Consider the following 19,393-nt stretch of genomic DNA (forward strand, 5'->3'; position numbering starts at 1 on the left):
GGAGACACAGAATTTGAAGCAGCTCCAGGCTCTCAGCTGTTAGCACAGAGCCTTACATGGGGCTAGAGCCCACAAACCCCAAGATCATGACGTGTGCTGAAATAGGATGCTAAACTGACTGAGCGAACCAGGCGCCCCCACTCAACTCTTTTCTGATTGATCTGACTTGTATTTTGTATTCCCTTAGCCAGTGCTCAGTACCCAGTTGGTACTTAAATGATTTATATACTTATTTTATGCCATTTTCTCATTTGTGGATATTTTGATGACCACCTTAATTATAAACTCACTGAACAAAATCACTGTTTGGCTTACGCCCCCTTCACGTAACTGGCATAGGGGTACGCACTGAATACAAAGCTGCAAAATGACGAATTAACATCATAAGCCCATTAACACAGGAATACAGAAAATAGTTCTGTCTTTCACAGTTTTCAGTACATCATGTTTACATCATTTTGAAATACTCAAAAGATGTGTGATTATTTAAAAATATTTTAAATGTTTTTTATTTATTTCTGAGAGAGAGGGAGAGAGAGAGCGTGAGTAGGGGAGGGTCAGAGAGAGAGGGAGACACAGAATCCGAAACAGGCTCCAGGCTCCGAGCTGACAGCACAGAGCCTGATACAGGGCTCAAACCCATGAACCATCAGATCATGACCTGAGCCAAAGTCAGATGCTCAACCGACTGAGTCACCCAAGCGACCCGCCCAAACAAATTGTTAAAGAAACACAGAATTAGCATCTTATCCAGTAATTCCACTCCTGGGGGTACACCCTCCAAAAAAGCGAAAGCAAGGTCCTGAGCAGACACTTGCACACCCGAGGTCACAAGAGCATTACTGACAATAGTCAAAAGGTGGAAGCAACTCAAGTATTCATTTACAGATGATCAGATAAACAAAGCATGGTATATACACACAGTAAAATATTATTCAGCCTTAAAAAGGAAGGACATTCTCACACAGGCTACAACGTGAATGAAACCCGAGGACGTGATACAAAGTGAAATAAGGCAGTGTCACAAAAAGACAAATACTGTGTGAGTCCACTCACGAGGGATCTAGCATAGTCCTACCCCAACGAACAAAAATGAGAACGGTGGCCTGCCAGGGACTGGAGGTAGCTGGGGAATGAAGACTTGCTGTTCAAAGGGCATTAGAGTTTTAGTTTTGCAAGAGGAACAAGAGTCCTGGATTTTGGCGGCATGACAGTGTGACTCTTAACACTACGGAACTGCACAGTGAAACATGATTAAGATGGGGGCGCCTGGGAGGCTCCGTCAGTCAAACGTCTCACTCTTGATCTCAGCTCAGGTCATGATCTCATAGTTCGTGAAATCGAGCCCCTCATCAGGCTCTGCACGGACAGCTCGGAGGCTGCTTGGGATGCTCTCTCTTCCTCTCTCTGTCCCTCTCTCTCTTTCTCAAAGTAAATAAACTCTAAAAAATGATTAGGATAGTAAAATGTATTTATGTCTATTTTACCACCACTAATTAAAAAGGAAAAAATTTAAGTTAAAGACTTGATTTTGAGAACACAGGGTGGCATCTTCCTTTTCCGACCCCAGGTCAGTGAGTCTAAGACCACTCAGGGGTCACGCAGAGGAGATCTGGTGCGAGGCACACGTCTGGGGCAGAGCCATGAGAGGGAGAAAGTGCTAGACACTGAGGGGACAGCCAACTGTCCCGGGGACAGGTCCATGGGAAGCCTGGTGGGAGGGGACAGTGACCAGGTGTGGCTCCTCGGCTGGAAGGCACAACGTCTGTGGCGTGCAGGACTCTCAGCTCACGTGACGAGCCCATGGCCCAGAAGAAAGACAATGCCTCAAAGGCAGGACACGAGCTGTGAAAATGTGTCCACTGGGAGACCTTTCTTTATTGGGATTTATTTTTGTTTGCTTTTAGTAGATGACAAGATGGGTCTCTTAGTAGGATATTTCACCTAAAACTGAATGACAAAAGAAGAAAGTCTATCACGTGGTGGTCAAGAACCCAGGCTGGCTGGGCAGGTTAGGGTCAAAACCCAAGTTGGCTACTTATGTATGTGAGGACTTAACCTCTCTGTGCCTCTAGTTGCCACAGCTGTAAAATGGGTTAAGAAAAGAACCTTCTTTTAGGGCTGATGTGAATTTCAAAGATGATGGATGTAAGGTTCTTGGCCATGCACCTAACATACAGTAAAAAGTCAGGAAATGTTGGCCGTATTACTATTAATAAAGCTTCTGCTTCTAGAAAGTCCTTAGTTTACTCACCAAGGTGACAACCTTCACACAGATGGTCAAGACAAATTTCCTCTGAGGCACAATCATCTGTCCTGGAAGAGCTCATGTTCTCCACGTTAGATGCAGAATCTTTAAAACAAAAGAGGAAGCATGTGTGCTGATCTTAGTGTTTAGACCAAAAATCAAGACACCTGACCTCACAATGGGAAATATCTGTAAGAGGGACCGTGTTCGAGAACTTTCCAGATTCATGTGTTGCTCATGAGAGCCTAGACAGCCCCTCCATAAAAGCAAATACGAACATTAGGGTCATGTGACAGTGACGGTTAAAAATGACCAAAATAAACCACGGGCAAACTAGTCCTGTTCTCAGTAAATGAGGCAGCTTATTCCATATGAACCTACTGGTTGGTCCTTCAACCTTTATGTCAGTCTCCTCACCAGTACCACCCCTTCACCGGACCCTCTGACTCTATGCCTTTTAGGATCTACTGGGGAACATCCAAAGAGAAGCCACCAGCCTGCTGCAGATGCAGGACATGGGGCCCGCTTTGTCCTTCAGTGACTTACACAGAGCACAGCTCGGAGGCTCTGCAAGGTCACTGGCAAGGCCAGCAGAGTTCTGGGCAGACTTGGCACCATGGGTTTCAGAGGCTGAAGCACTGTTGCTTGAGAAGGGTACAGAAGGTGGCACCTTGGCCAGAGGGCTGACTTGTGTGGGGGCAGGGGTGTCCTGAGGTGTCAGTGGGACTTGGGCTCCCAGACTGGGACTTCCAAACCGCAACACATTTTTTATCCCCCCTGCAGCTTAATGTGAAGCCAACACTGGAGGCACCAGTTTTATCTACATCAGTGGCTTCATCTGCAACTGGACTAGAACCATTTGGCGCGCGGGGGACGGACTTACCAGGCCACATTGCCTTCTCACTGTGGCTACCGTTCACAGAAGCCGCTGCCGGCCCACGGCCATCTGTAAGCTTGCCAGGGGTCTGGAGACGACTGTGAGTAGTTCCGGTGTCCTGATTCCGCGGTAACGATTTCTCTCTCTGTCCGCTGGTTGTGGTTCTGTAATTCAGAGATCTTGTGGAAGCACTATCTGTGGCCATCCCATCAACGTTACTAAAAAGTGGGAAATACTGGGCATTTTGATTCCCGCTTCTGCCCTCGGCATTCGTGCCGTCTGAGGAGAGGGCGCCCACGCCCTTTCTGGCGGGTATGGTGTCAGGTGTTTGTGGAGAACCCAGAGGGGAGCCAGAGGCAGCCTGACTCGGGGAAAACAACCTCTCTCTACTGGTGCCTTTGTCATTCAGCCAGGACCCAGGGCCCTTCCGGTTGGAAGCTGGCGTCGCGTCAGAAGGGACGGGAGTGCCACCTAGATTCCTGAAAAAGAGATCCTCTGGACTGCCATTCTCTGAAAACCGCTGGTTCCTTCCCATTTGACCTGTTTTTCCAAGATTATCAGCCTTAGGCGAGGCCGAGGAATCCTGATTTCCCAAATGCATGAACTTGCGGGCCAGCTCCTCTACAGGCCTGTCATCCAGGGGAGGCCTGTGGTCAGTTTGATCTGGGCCGGGGCTGGAGGGCTTCTGAGTAGAAGCTGAAGCAGATGAAAGAAATTCGAGAGAGCCCTGGAATGATCGGTCTCTGCTCTTGCTTCTCCCTCCATAGGCCGTATCTCTACGATAGGCGGAAGGTGCTAGTGAACGAAAAACACAAGGAAAATTAGCGTTGACAGGATTAGGCTCTCGCTACTTACTGTTCCTCCTCAGCTTTTCCAGGTTTGCTACCCAAGCTCTATCCAATCACTCGTCCCAGTCTGGTGTGTGAAAACCTGGAGCAGCGTGTTCAGATGATGAAGGGATCTGTTTTGTGCTTGTAGGAAATACCACCCCATGGCCTCAGGTAGGAGTCAGAGTGAATCTGGCTCTTCTTGACTTCTCTCTTGAGACTCAGATGTAAACCCTAAGCCCCCAAACTCACAGGTGGGGCTGTTCACTACGCTCTAGTTCAAGCCAACGGTCAACTGCGAATGGAGAAACCAACTAGGTGCAAGTCACGGAGGACTTTCCAAGTCATTTAGATTTTGCCCGTATTGCGATGAAAGTTCCCGAACAAATTAAGGATTCACAAAATTTTCCAGAGCTTTTCATCTAGTCTCCAAATGCCTAAGCTGCAGTGAGAAATATCGAAGAGAAGTGGCCTCTCTCTCAAGAAATCTGAGGGTCACGCTCCCCAGGAAGCAGAGAGAAGGGAGGGAGTGAGCAGGAGTGTTTGTGAGTGTGTGTGAAGTGTGTGTGTGTGTGTGTGTCTGACATGTATGTGTGTGACATTTATGTGTGGTGTGTGTTGTGCTGGGTGTGCATGCATACATGAGGTATGTGTATGTAAGAAGTATGTGTGTGAGGGGGGTTGTTTATGAGTGAGAGAGGGAGAGATGCACACGTATGTGACATATAATTGGTGTGTGAGAGGGGGGCCAGGGTGGCTCGGTTTGTTACAGCTCAGGTCACCGTCTTGAGGCTTTGTGGGTTCAAGCCCTGCATCGGGCTCTGGCGGTATGAAGCCTGCTTGGGATTCTCTCTCTCTCTCTCTCTCTCTCACAAAATAAATAAAAACTTTTTAAAAAAGCATTTAAAGAAAATAATTGGTGTGTGAGCTGTGTCCCTCAGGAAGATATGGGTGTGCGAGAGGTGTAGTGTGAAGTAGGTGTGTATGGTATATTAGCTACTGTGTGTGGGGAAGGGGAGGAAGAGGTCCTTTTCTTCAAATCTCAGAGGGCAGCAGGAATATAGTAAAAAGCAAACGTCCTTCTACACCCAACAAAATGGTTAATTAAGTAAATTAACCAGGAGGGATAATAAATAAAGATCTCTCTCTCACACAATGAATTTATATTGGGAAACTACACCAGAAAACATCCTTCCAAGTGTTTCCCTGTTCAGAGAGCACTGTGATGTGAGAGAAAAAACACCAGACCCCGGGGGCGTGGGGGGGGTGGAGGGCAGAACACCTAAGCTCTGTCTAGCAGCATGAGGCCTTGAAAGCATTACTTTTAGTTATTCATAGTAAAAACGATTTAGGACCGCTTGCAATAAAAGTCATTTAAAATGTGTGAGCCTCAGTCTCCTTATCAATTAAGGAGTATATTAAGTATACTTAATTATCAATTAAGTATATTAAGGCTCCTAATATACTCCTGCCTTTCTTCATAGCTTTGATGTCAGGAACAACAAGGAGATATTTTGGGTGAAAATCCCTGGTTAATTATAAAGCATTTCTCAAATATAAGGAGGTGTTATTGTTTCTTATGTATTGTAGACTCTTAGAATTATGTATTCTATTTGCTTTGTAAAATTCACCTCTTTCACAGCCATGTCACCAAGGCATAAGAAAATTGCAAGTGTTAATATCATTAGACAATGCGAAAATGCTTAAGAAATAGAACTGATCCGGAGCGCCTGGGTGGCTCAGTCGGTTAAGCGTCTGACTCTTGATTTTGGCTCAGTCATGGTCTTACAGCTTCGTAGGTTCAAGCCCTGCGGTGGGCTCTGCGTTGACAGTGCAGAGCCTGCTTGGGATTCTCTGTCTCCCTCTCTCTCTGCCCCTCCTCCACTTGCGCACACACATTCTTTCTCTCTCTCAAAATAAGAATAAATACACCATTTTAAAAAATCTCAAAAAAGAAACAGAACTGATCGCTTCCCACCCATTGTAATGCCTAATAACCTAAAACCAGAGAATAACAAGTCTTCAAGTATAGGTGAGGAGGTGGGGAAACTGGGCCCCTCTTGTATTGCTGGTGGCGACAGAAAATGGCACAAGTGCTATGGAAAATGGGATGATGATTCCTCAAAAAATTAACCACGGAATTACCACCTGATACAACAGCCCCACTCCCAGCTGTACGCCCAGAAGAACGGAAAGCAAGGCCTCAAGTACAGGCATCTGTACCCCCATGTTTCCACACGTTTCCACGCATTATCCACAACAGCAAACTCAGAAGCAACTCAAGTATCCAGCCATGGTTGAATGGATACACAAACAGCCACATGTACATACAGCAGAATCTTATGCAAAGGGAAAGAAGCCAGTGTCACAAAAAGACAATTCCTGTGTGATTCTACTTATGTTTGGCACCTAGAGTAGTCCTATTCATAGAAACAGAAAGTAGAACGGGGTGGTTGCCAGGGGCTGCGGGGGGAAGAGAGAATGAGGTGTTTGTTTCATAGGTACAGTTTCAGTTCTGCAAGGGGAAGGAAGTTTTGCAGATCGACTGTAAAACAATGTGAATGCACTTCGTGCCACTGAACACTTAAAAATGGTTCAGGCAGGAGGCACCTGGGTGGCTCAGTTGGTTAAGCGTCCAACTCTTGATACTGGCTCAGGTCATGATCTCGAAATTGTGAAATCAGCCCCACGTAGGGCTCTGTGCTCACACAGCATGGAGCCTGCTTGGGATTCTCTGTCTCCCTCTCTCTGCCCCTCCCCCACTGGCTCTCTACCTCTCTCTCTGAAATAAACATTTAAGAAAAAAAGTAATAAAAATAAAAAGTAAAGATAAATACATTTTCCAAGAAATGTAGTATTCCAATACTACTGAGGACTGTAATTAAATTGCATATAGTTTTGCATTAATGCTAGATTTTGTGCATCAAACTGTATTGTGGTTACGGTTTCTCTCATTTTGAGAAAGTACATGCTGATACATTTAGGCGTGAAGGCCTCTGGTGACTGCATACCTCAAATGCTCTAACCACAAACACGTTATATGTGTGTGTCAGTGTTGATGATATAACGAGACAAAGTGATAGAACAATTGTGACAGAATATTATTGGAACAAAATGTTAACAACTGGTGAAACGAACAAAAAAAGTTATGTTTTCCTCCCTTAGAAAAAGCTTTATCATTAGCTTTTTAAAACTCTTTTTTTAAAGCTTATTTATTTATTCTGAGAGAGAGAAAGAGAGAGAGAGAGAGACAGCAGTAGCAAGGGAGGGGCAGAGAGAAAGGGAGAAAGAGGATCCTAAGCAGGCTCCTCGCTGAACCCAATGTGGGGCTCAAACTCACATATCATGAGATCATGAACTGAGCTGAAACCAAGAGTCGGACACTTCACCAACTGGGCCACCCAGGTGTCCCATCAATTAACTTTTAGAAAAACAATAAACATTTTAACAAATCTGGCGTGGGGTGGGTGGATAGAGGTTAGCATCAAAATCAAACTGCAAAACTGCACAGATGCTATGATTATATTATGGATACATGTAGACGAAGTCTGAAAGGGAAAATAGTCTTACTCTAGGAAACAGAATGATTATAGGTAAAGTTACACTCCCCTTCTGTGTCTTCTGAAATACAAATCAAAGCCACACTGAGATACCACCTCAAGCTGGTCAGAGTGGCTAAAATGAACAAATCAGGAGACTATAGATGCTGGCGAGGATGTGGTTTCGGGCACCCTCCTACACTGTTGGTGGGAATGTAAGCTGGTGCAGATCCTCTGGAAAACAGTATGGTGGTTCCTCAAAAAGTTAACGATAGAACTCCCCTATGACCCAGCCATAGCACTGCTAGGAATTTACCCAAGGGATACAAGAGTGCTGATGCATAGGGGCACATGTACCCCAATGTTCATAGCAGCACCCTCAACAATAGCCAAAACATGGGAAGAGCCTAAGTGTCCATCAACTGATGAATGGTTTATCTATACGATGGAATACTACATGGCAATGAGAAAGAATGAAATCCTGTCATTTGTAGCAACGTGTACGGAACTAGAGGGTACTATGCTAAGTGAAATAATTCAGGCAGAGAAGGACAGTTACCGTATGTTTTTACCCATATGCAGATCTTGAGAAACTTAACAGAAGACCATGGGGTAAGGGAAGGGGGAAAAAAGTTACAAACAGAGAGGGAGGGGGGCAAACCATAAGAGACTCTTAAATACTGAGAACAAACTGAGGGCTGATGGGGGTGGGAGAGGGGGGAAGAGGGGTGATGGGCATGGGGGAGGGCACTTGTTGGGATGAGCACTAGGTGTTGTATGGAAACCAACTTAACAATAAATTATGTTTAAAAAATTTTAAAAAAGAGAAGGAGAAAAGCCTTTACCTCTGCCCCTGGGGGGTTTCTTGCGGCCGTGCTTGCTGTTGCAGATATCCTGGATGTTCTGAACCACACTGGAGCTCAGCCCGTGCTCCCTCATGATGGCCAGCACCCTTCTGTCCATCAGGTTATGGGACCTGAGGCAGTTGGCATAACCGCAAATCCCTCGGGTAAAGTGCTCGCAGATGTGGAGCCTTTCGCAAGATGGATACTGGTCACAGATAACTTTATGACCCTCTCCCTTATAATTTTTGCATATCTGCAGAAGAGAAAAACAATAGCCGGAGACGATAACACCTTCCCGTATCTGCCACATGTGCATTAAGAAAAGCCTAAGTATACAAAAATGTTGGAAGCAAGCAGACGTACACCAAAGGACAAAATGCACGTGTCTTCCACTGATGATTTATTTGGGGGAGAAGAGGCCTGCAAACTAACGAAAAGAAACATGAATTTAATAACCCTTTGGAAGAATCAAACTAAGATGGACAGCTACAGATAGGATCAAACAGGACCCAAAGGGAGCCCTACCTCACAAAGGAACCCCAAAGAGGAAGGCTATCAAGTCATTCTGCAATTAAAAAGACATATGGGTTGGGGCACCTGGGTAGCTCAGTAGGTTAAGCATCTGACTTCAGCTCAGGTCATGATCTCATGGCTCATGAGTTCGAGCCTCATGTCGAGCTCTGCACTATGAGCTCAAAGCTTGCTTGGAATTCTCTCCCCACCCCATCTCCCGCCCTTCCCCTGCTCACATGTGCTTGCTCTCTCTCACTCTCTCTCTCAAAATAAACTTAAAAAAAAAAAAAGACACGTGGGTCTTACTTACAACCATTGTCTCTGCTAGGTAGAATGTGGCAAAGCTCCTCAAAAGGTCAACTAAAGAAGGTAATTTTTATATTTATTTTATTTTTATTATTGAGAGATAGAGAGACAGAGCACGAGCTGGGGAGGGACGGAAGGAGAGAGGGAGACACAGAATCCGAAGCAGGCTCCAGGCTCTGAGCTGTCAGCACAGAGACTGACCTGGGACTTGAACTCATGAACCAGCGAGATTGCGACCTGGGCCAAAGTTGGGGGCTCAACCGATTGAGCCACCAGGTGGCCCTATATTTCTTTGTAAATAGAAATATCTACACACCTAGCTCTACAGACATGTAGTTCCTACTGAAAAGCAGGCATAAGTATTTCTTACTGAAATACTGTCATGGGGGCCAGACCGTATGATGCAGGATTCCAAGACATGGATTTAAAAGGAAATTTTCACCAGGAAACTTACATACAAATCCTCAGACCCTTCCCTATATCAGCATATAGTGAGAGTCATCAGAGGTGGGGTCCACCTCTCAGGTTTAATAAACCCTCCCGGCAATTCTGATGCTCACTAAAGCTTGAGAACAAGCCTCCGCGAGGCTCTGGCAGAAAAAAACAATCAGCAACTTCACAAATGACATTGGCTAACAATCCTACGACTGTTCTAATGAGTGAGTTAAGAATGTTCCTGCTTTTATTAGGCCAGAACAAATGACAGCATGTCTTCCTTTAGTAAGTAGACTTTAATTTTACAAGCTTAGACACGAGGAAGTCAGGTTTGCTGGATGCTTTCATGTTCTCACGGGTCAAGGCAAAGTGGAAAAGTGTGAACACTTTAAGGCTTTTAGGGCAGGAGTGTGTCTTGTCCATTGCTGCCTCCAAGATCGAACTCAGTGCCTACCACTTGCAGGAGCTCCTAAATGTTAGCAAGACAAACAGCAAATGCAGTGAGACCCAGAAGGATCAAATGCCTTGTCCAAGATCACACAAGTGGCTGGTGGCAGAGTCAGGACTTTGAGAGACATGAAGGACCATCGGTGACAACTGTGCCTTGGACTAGCTAAACTCGGGCTGATTCCTTCCTGCTGACCCCCTACGACAATCCTCCACCTACGCACCCACACTGAAACACTTCTGTAAGGACTTCTCTTGCCCAACATTTCTGAATACACATTCATGCTACCAATGCGCTCATCGATTTTCCACTACAGGAACCAGCCCCTCAGACCTCTCGTCCAGGAAACAGGGCCGCCTTCCCGTCTACAATCTCAGCCCTGACGAATGGCAAATAGCAATTAAGTTCCTTAGCCATGAGCCTCCCCACCCCACCCACTAATCATGGGTACTGAATTCTTAAAAGGGAAAGGTGACTGTGCCCCCTTCTCTGGACTGTGTGATAAAAAGATGACAAGAGCATTCCTCTAGGAGGACCCGCGTAGAGCTTTTGTCAACAGGCTCTTCTGGGATCCTTCAGCAACCACACCTTCTAGTAGGTTGTTAATTGCCGGCCTCCTCCCTAGAGAATGGAAGATGTGCCACTGCCCTTATTCTCCAAGGACCTGATATAAAAAGTCCTTGGTGATTTTGGAGAACCGAAGAAGAGATCAGATCTACCGAAGTGACCTTTCTAAATCTCCAAGTTTAACACTAGACTAAGGGTAGACCATGAGTCATCTCAAGCATTCTAACAAGTCTTCATTCATCATTCCATCACATGAAAGGAAAGGGGAGAGATGCTTCTGTTCGTCAATGGGACCTTTAATGAAGTTGGCGTGTAAGGTATTTCCCCCACGCTGCTAGCCTTGGGGAGCTGGGCTGACATGTAGGCCAAAGGCCATGGATATCTCAAGAAAAGACCTCTAAACCTTGGGCTCCTAGAAATGGAGAGAGAGACAAATCCAAGTACCCAGGTGAAAGAACACATGTTGCATGGAGAGAAAATGGGACATATTTTCCTCCCCCCATCTGCTCCCCAAACATTTTTATAGAGTGCTTTGCACTCCTATCTCTCTTGAGCTCAGTAGTCAATTCAAATTCACCCCTCTTGTCATAAGCTTTTTTCCCCCTCAGGGAAACACATGAACTTAAAGTCAAAAAATGTGTAACCTTCATGGGCACCTGGGTGGCATCCAACTTGGGCCCAGGTCATGATCTCGTGCGTTTGAGCCCCGCATCAGGCTCTGTGCTGACAGCTCAGAGACTGCTTGGGATTCTCTCTCTCTCTCTCTCTCTCTCTCTCTTTCTGCCTTTCCCCTGCTCTCTCTCCAAATAAATAAATAAGTTTCAAAAATTCTATTTTATCTGAACGAGTACATTTTGAGGTCTCTGGTGCAATAGTGTTGCTTGTACCCCCAACCAACACACCCTGTCATCTCTCAAAACCTCGATTCAAAGCTCACCTCCTTCTAGGAAGCTACCTAGATTGAAAGTATCAACTTCCTACTACTGCATCTTCAGATTATGTCACACAGTGAAGGAAATTGCTAAATCTTTGGGTCACTCAGCAACAGCCACCTGTTGACTACCATCTGTAGAGCCTGGTGGAAACTTTGAGTCATTGTGTTACCAATACATCCACGACACAGCACTGCCAATAATATTCTCTCTGTTGCTTAAATTAAGGAATCATAACTTACCTCAGGCATAAAAAAGGGGTCACTTTGGACAAGGAGCACTGCTAATTCCTCTTTGTTCAGTCCAGAGAGCTCATGAATTTTCAGGACCTTGAAGTTCTCTTCTGAGAGCACCTCGTGAGAATATTTGCACAAATTCCTGGAAGAAAACGATAATTGTCAGTGTTTCTACTTCTCAGAAGTAAAGAGAAACAAATCATCAACAAAGGAACTTTCAGTTACCAGTGCCCACATCCTTTGGTTAACCAATCCTGCCTAAATAATACACTTTAAAAATATAAATTGATGGGGCACCTGGGTGGCTTGCTGGTTAAGCATCTGACTCTTGATCTCAGTTCAGGTCATGATCTCACAGTTCATGAGTTCAAGTCCAACGCCAATCTCCATGCTGACAGTGTGGAACACGGTAGGGGTCCTCTCTATGCCTCTCCCTCTCTCTCTGTCCCTCCCTTGCTTGTTCTCTCTCTCTCTGTGTCAAAATAAATAAACTTTAAAAAATAAATAAAAATATAAATACTAATTGATTAAATACCTAGATGGGGGAGATGGGGGATGTATTTTTTTATTTTTATCTAATTTATTTTTTAATTTACATCCAAGTTAGTTAGCATACAGTGCAACAATAATTTTTGGAGTAGATTCCTTAATGCCCCTTACCCATTTAGCCCATCTCCCCTCCTATAACCCCTCTAGTAACCTTCTATTTGTTCTCCATATTTAAGAGTCTCTTATGTTTCTGTCCCCCTCCCTGTTTTTATATTATTTTTGCTTCCCTTCCCTTATGTTCATCTGTTTTATATCTTAAAGTCCTCACATGAGTGAAGTCTTATACTGGTCTTTCTCTGACTAATTTCGCTCAGTGTAATACCCTCTAGTTCCATCGATGCAGTTGCAAATGGCAAGATTTTTTTTTTTGAGTGTCAAGTAATATTCCATTCTATATATATACCACATCTTCTTTATCCATTCTGGAGGTATTTTCCCTACAAGTTATACACATCTATTTTAAAATTATTGCAGGGGCACCTGGGTGGTTCAGTCAGTTAAGCGTCCAACTTCGGCCCAGGTCATGATCTTGCAGTTCATGGGTTCGAGCCCTGCGTCGGGCTCTGTGCTGACAGCCAACTCAGAGCCTGGAGCCTGTTTTGGATTTTGTATTTCGCTCTCCCTCTGACCCTCCCCTGCTCACGCTGTCTCTGTCTCTCTCAGAAATAAAAAATTAAAAAAAAAAAAACATTAAAAAAGTAAAATACAATATTGCAATATTTCTTTAAATAGTATCTCTGCTAATATACATCACTAGGGAAAAACTGGCAAAGAACCCAAAACCAATTTGTTGGAAATGACTGCCCACTGAGAGACAAAGAATAATTAACATAATATATCCATGGAATTGGGGCACCTGGTTGCCTCAGTTGGTAGACCGTGCAACTCTTGACCTTGGGGTTGTGAGTCCAACTCCAACATTGGGTACAGAAATTACTTTAAAATATAATCTTTAAAAAAATAATCTACGGACCAACAATAAAAGTCAAGGAGAAGCGCGCCTGGGTGGCTCCATCAGTTAAGCTTCGGACTCTTGATTTCAGCTCTCTCTCTCTCTCTCTCTCTCTCTCTCTCTCAAAAATAAATAAATAAACATAAAACAAAAGTCAGTGGGAAAAGAGGTTCCATTTCTCAAATATTTTAATGATACAAAACTAACCATCGCTTTGCTTCTCCTATGTCTTCTATACCAATGCCTACCTTTATGGTTTGGGACTACAAATGATGGAACAAAGCTCTTAGCTGTACGTTTCACACAGCTCTACAGAAGAAACAGAAATGCCCTTCACTCTAAGGCACTGGTGACCCAGGTTCACACTGTCCAAGAGAACAACACTCAGGATGATGGAACTGTTCTATAATTGTTTTATAACCTGAGCTTTCCAAATACGACCGCTGAGAAACTGAAACATAGCTGGTGAGACTTCGGAACTAAGTTTTCTATTTTACTTTATTTCAATTAATTTAAATTTGAATAGCCACACATGGCTAGTGGCCACCATCTGGTGCCTTAAGAGGCTTAAGTCTTCCGTGTTCAAAACACAGTGGGACAATAAGCAGCATCCCCACGGCTCCCGCGTGTCAGAAATTTAGAATTTCTGGCCCCGCCCCAGTTAGAGTGAATCAAAATCTGCCTTTCAACAGCATCCCCAAAAGACTTAATGACATTAAAGTCCAAGAAGCACTGACGTAGATCACTGCAAAACCCTGAGAGCAATGTTGTTTTCATTAGACAAACATGATTTGACAGTTATCAGTATCTACATAACCAATCATTCCACTTTTTAACTTACAGATGTTACCAATAACTATTGCCAAAGTCCTCAGATTTATGGTACTAATAGCTATTAATATGACGGGAGGTTAATTTTTTCGAGTTTGCGCAACCATTATCAAATTGTCAGGCGGTTAGGTAAGGGCCAGATTTTCACTCTAAAAAAAAGCATGGCTAGAATTACCTTTGTACAAATAACCTTCCATCCTCTACAGTATTTTCCTGGGATTTATTCCTTTGGGAATATTGCCTCAAAAGACACAGTAATTTTCCTGGCAACTTGTGTTTCCTTTTGATCTATTGCTCTCCAGGAAACATATACCAACAATCTGTGGGTTTGTCTATTTCCTTGCAAGCACATTAACAAGAAGTTTTATCACTTTTGCTACTTAAATAGGCGTGAAATAGACTTATGTTTTTAATTTGTGTTTTATTTATTAACAAGGCTAAATATTCCCAAATGTTGGCTTGATGCCTGTATTTCCTTACTTCTTTTCCTTCCTTCCTCCCTCCCTATTTGTTCATCTCCTTTAACTGTTTACCTAGTGGAGAATGGCTCACCTACAGATTTATAATTGTTCTTTATATTTTTAAAAATTAATCTTTACCAGCCTTGTTTATTTCAAATAGTTTTGCATTTTTTCCCTTTTAAACAAGAACTTTAATTAAGGAGGTTGTTGCTGAATTTTTATATGATCAAATCCTTCCAACCTGCCTTTCATAATTTTAATACTTGAGAAATTAATTCCTCCACCATCGCGAGATAACTGTACTATCTTTTTCACTGGTAAAAGATATTTTCAACTATAATTCTTTAAAACATCTAGAGCTTATTATGACAGATAACGTCAGAAAGGGATAGAAATGCTTGACATCAACTTTTCTCAATAATAATCCTATTATTTAAGGTTCCCTTCTTATTATTCTGTTATCCTGAACTATTGTGTTAATCTTGTAACAAATTTAGGACTGTTGGGATCTCTAATGTGTTTTTATCAATCTACTCCCCTATTTTGAATCTAATACAACTTAAATCTCCTTTGCACCATATTTTAAATATTAAACAGAGTAATTTAATCACATACCTGGCTTGCTCCTTTCCCAATACTCCTTAGTGTACTTGCCTATTATTTTATCTAATTTTATTAGGGTTTTGCCAATTACCATAAAATATCATATTGAGAATCTAATTTGTATTAACTCTATAAACTAGATCGGATATCATGTCGTCTTAATGACATTAAAACTTTTGATTCTAGAACTGAAAATATCTCTCCATTTATTCAAGTCTTGTTCTATTTTTCTTAGGGAGAATGAACATCTTTCTTTAATTGCTTTCTTTCATTTCCCAAATATTAAGCATTTATCTGTTGCCACTATTATTTTTTAGTTGTTTGTCACTAATAAGCAGAAATGCAAATGATTTTGCAAAATTATCCTACTGAAGTTGATGATTTTTTAAAATGCAGGGGCGCCTGGGTGGCTTAGTCGGTTAAGCGTCCGACTTTTGCTTAGGTCATGATCTCACGGTTCGTGGGTTCGAGCCCCGCACCGGGCTCTGTGCTGACTGCCAGCTCAGAGCCTGGAGCCTGTTTCAGTCTGTGACTCCCTCTCTCTCTGACCCTCCCCTCCTCACGCTGTCTCTCTCTCTCCTAGAAATAATAAATAAATAAATAATTAATTAATTAATTAAAATGCAAACATCTAGATAAAAGTTATTATCTAAGAAGTAATCTTTAAGAGTCATTTATTCTGGGGCACCTGGGTGTCTCAGTCCGTTAAAGCAACCGACTCAATTTTAGCTCAGGTCATGATCTCATGGTTTGTGGGTTCAAGCCCCACATCAGGCTCCTAACTTAACGAGGAACATGCTTGGGATTCTCTCTCTCCCTCTCTGCCCTTTCCCTGTTCTCTCTCTCTCAAAAATAAACTTTTTAAAAAATCCTAAAAAATAGAAGTCTGGGATGCCTGCCTGGCTTAGTCAGTAGAGCATGTGACTCTTAATCTCAGGGTTGTGAGTTCGAGCCCCACAGTGGGTGTAGAGATTACTTTAAAAAGTCACTTATTCAAATGCTGCTGTCTGTGTGTAAGGCATTTCTGAAACCCTGGAACTGCCTTCAGATCGAGCTCAAAAAAAAAAAAAAATCACAGAAATCACAGAATCAACAACTTTTGTCTATTACCATTTGAGCTCTTAAAACCCAACCAGCCCTCCCATGCACTTTGCCTCACAGAAAAGCTGGTCAGGCTCTGGTGACAGTCTCCAGCCTAGCCATTTTCTTAGGCGGGCTCTTCTAGGTCTCTGGCTCCTCTTGATAAAGCTGACTTCGGCTCTCTCAACTTGTTTTGGGGTCCTATGGTTCAGATAACTTCTCCCAGGCCTCAGCACCTGGGCTATGGCCACCCAGAGACCTCTGCAGCGGACCTGAGACTTCACCTTAACACTCCTCCCACCCCTGGGGCAGAGGGGAATCTGAAGAGAATCAGCGGCTGGGAGGACCCAGCCTCCAGCCCGGGCAGAAAAGCCCCTTCACTACCAGATGAATGTGAGACTCATTAAGTATAAGGCTGCTCACTTTACTGGCCATTCGCATTAATGGCCCTCGTGGCAGGGAGCTGAAAATGACCATGGTTGAAACAAACAGCCCGCAGCTAGAAGGTTCCGCCTTCTGTCTCAGAGATACCTGATGACTGTTCTTGAAAGGAATTTAGAATCTTTTCGCTTTCCTCTCAGCTCCAACCCAGACATCCTAAACACGGTGCCAAGACTATGTCACCCCGTGTATGGCTAAATAAGGGTCGCGGAAGAGGACACAGACCCTCTCCACCCCACAGCGAGATGCAGCCTCAGTCAGTCCTGTCCTAGCTGAGGAGAGGGGGGCACTTCCAAGGTCCCCGAAGTCACCAGTTCCTCTAAATAACTCAAGGCCACCAGGCAGCCTAATGGTTCTGGAGTCAGTAGGCTTTTCCTGGCTCACTCAAGACACTTGTGCCTGAAGGAAGAGCCCAGCCCGCACACACTGCCCTGCTCGGGTACCTGCTGCGGCCTGAATGAAGGCTCAGCTTCACTCCTCATTTCTCTCCACCCTCAGGCAAATGGCTCATTCCTCTAGACTCATGACACTCACCCGCCACCCAGCTTCAGTCTGCAACATCTACGTCCAGCCCAGACTTCTCCCAACTCCTCAGAGGCTTTCTCTTTGCCCTAATTTCACCACATTGGTCAGCCTCGAGGGTGAGGCAGTTCATGCTCACCTGTTTGACAGTAAGCCCAAGAGGACAAAAACCAACGTTTATTACACGTTTACTGAGTGACAGCAACACTGCGTCTGTTATTTAATACAGTCACCACAATAAGCCTATGAGGTTTACTTTTTACTTTGGGAGACTGAGGCTGGATAAAATGAGAAATCAAAAGTAACTCCAAAAAAGCAACCCCGATCTCAAAAAAAAAAAAAAACCCTAAGCTGGAAAAACAAAAACAGACTGAAACTTTTACAAAACAAAATGGAAAAAAAAGAAAGAAAGCAAAGAAAAGTCATTCTGGTTTATTTAAACCGCTATTCCCCATTATTAAGTGGAAAATGGAGAGTGGAGTACAAGGAGAGAGAAGGCACAGAAATCACATAAAGGACAGAGCTTGACAAGGACACAAGAAACGATAGAAACTATTTCTTGCAACTGGCACCGAGGAGACAAGTTCAGCAGGACCGGTCATAGTTAGGGCTGGACGCAAGTCATGTTTTAGGTTCAAGGTGGAGGAAGCTTCCGTCCCACTTTCTGCTGATCACTCTGCCCCAGCTCCATGTTCCTAACATTGACTAGGAGGCTTACGGCAGGAAACAGTGTGAAAATCTGCCATGGCTCCCTAGGGTTCTCTAAGCCGGTGGTTTTCAAAGTGAGGTCCCCAGACTAGCCTCACTGGGAGGTTGTCAGAAATGCAAATTCTCAGGCCCCATCCCAGACCTATGGGCTGAGTCTCAAACTCTTAGCAGGGGTCAGAATCGTCTATCTGGAAGGTTTGTTAGAACACAGGTTGCCGGGCGCCAGCCCCAAAAGAGGCGCTCAGTAGGTCTGCAAGTGCCCAGGTGCTGCTGCTGGCCCGCTGCGTGCACTTGCCAGTTCAGAGGCGCCAGCTACCTTCTCCAAAGGGCAGTGGGGGCTGCAGAAGGCTGGCGCACGGCCACAGGGAGTCCCCACCTCCCAGCACAGAGAAGAGCTCTCCTACAAACCATTACGAAGTGCTTCGGGGGAAAGCAAGCAAGCGTTTGCAGAATTCTCCCTGTACTTGGAGCAGATAAACTTCAAACAGAGCTTCAACAGAGTTGGGGCGGGAGACGATAACTCTTACAAAAAAGAGCAAAGATGGCCTTGAAAGAGGCAGATTTGTCTCTGCTTCAGGAATCTCAGGCCAAAGCCTAAAAAACAAATGACCTTTTTTCACTTTTCCCTTCCAGCCACAGAACAAAATGTTATTTTAACCCTGGCAATAAATCCTCCCCCGCACCTCAGATGGGGTCTGGGCGGCAGGGTGGCTCTCATCCCTGGCTACGTAGAATCATCAACTAAAGAGTGTTTAGAAATACCTAAGCCGAACCCTCAGAGCCTGATTTAATTTGACAGGAGGTAGCAGGTGATTCTACTGTGCAGCTGGAACTGAGAATTGCTAGTTGGACTCGTCAGATCAGAATCTAAGGGAGGCTCCTGAAACAGACTGTCACCTCCAAGCTCTGGTGCTAAACGAGCTGGTAAACACAGAGCCAACTCTGGGCTCAACAACCAAACCAAAGGGAAAAACATACCAACGTAAGGGAGAAATCTTGTTTCTTGACAGTAATGTGTCTCAAAATACCACTTCTCTTCCCCCAGCCCCCAGCCCCCTCAGTTCCCCAACACCTTGTGGGGAGGGGCTGATAAAAAACAAAGATATAGTTGATTTGTACAGAAAACAGGAAATAGTTCATTATGATGTAAACCAGGTGAAAAAAGAACCAGGATGTGTGAAAAGATAACATCTAGAGAATGCTGATGTAAAGACTCAATAATGTCGACAACAAAAGCCCTAATGAAGTATTATTTCAAAGCCATGAGACTCCTGTTTGCTATATCTGTACGGCTTATGTTCAAGGTTAAGTTGCCATGCTATTAGAGGTAGGGGTGGCTGGGTAAATCTGGAAGCCCTAGTAAGATGGGGGGGCGGAATCAGAGCAGACCAATAGAAAGTGCAGGAACACGATAAGGGACGGGGGCGGGGGGGGGGGAGGACGGGGGGGGGGGAGGGCGGGGGGGGAGGACGG

The 19,393-nt window shown here is 44.3% G+C and overlaps 1 protein-coding gene across 2 annotated transcripts in view; it reads right to left on the reverse strand.

Annotated features, from left to right (window-relative positions):
• The window catches only part of ZC3HAV1 (zinc finger CCCH-type containing, antiviral 1), a 67,473-nt gene that overhangs the window by 34,904 nt on the left and 13,176 nt on the right, over positions 1-19,393 (reverse strand). For both annotated transcript variants that reach the window (XM_039233992.1, XM_039233993.1), the window contains exons 2-5: positions 11,780-11,915; positions 8,337-8,589; positions 3,132-3,920; positions 2,255-2,353 (exon numbers count right to left, since the gene is read on the reverse strand). In XM_039233992.1, coding sequence (XP_039089923.1) covers positions 2,255-2,353; positions 3,132-3,920; positions 8,337-8,589; positions 11,780-11,915 — 1,277 coding nt within the window. The remainder of the gene's footprint in view (positions 1-2,254; positions 2,354-3,131; positions 3,921-8,336; positions 8,590-11,779; positions 11,916-19,393) is intronic.

Source organism: Hyaena hyaena, unplaced genomic scaffold (genome assembly GCF_003009895.1).
Source record: "Hyaena hyaena isolate Hyena2069 unplaced genomic scaffold, ASM300989v1 scaffold_82, whole genome shotgun sequence".
In the NCBI taxonomy this organism is placed as follows: Eukaryota; Metazoa; Chordata; class Mammalia; order Carnivora; family Hyaenidae; genus Hyaena; species Hyaena hyaena.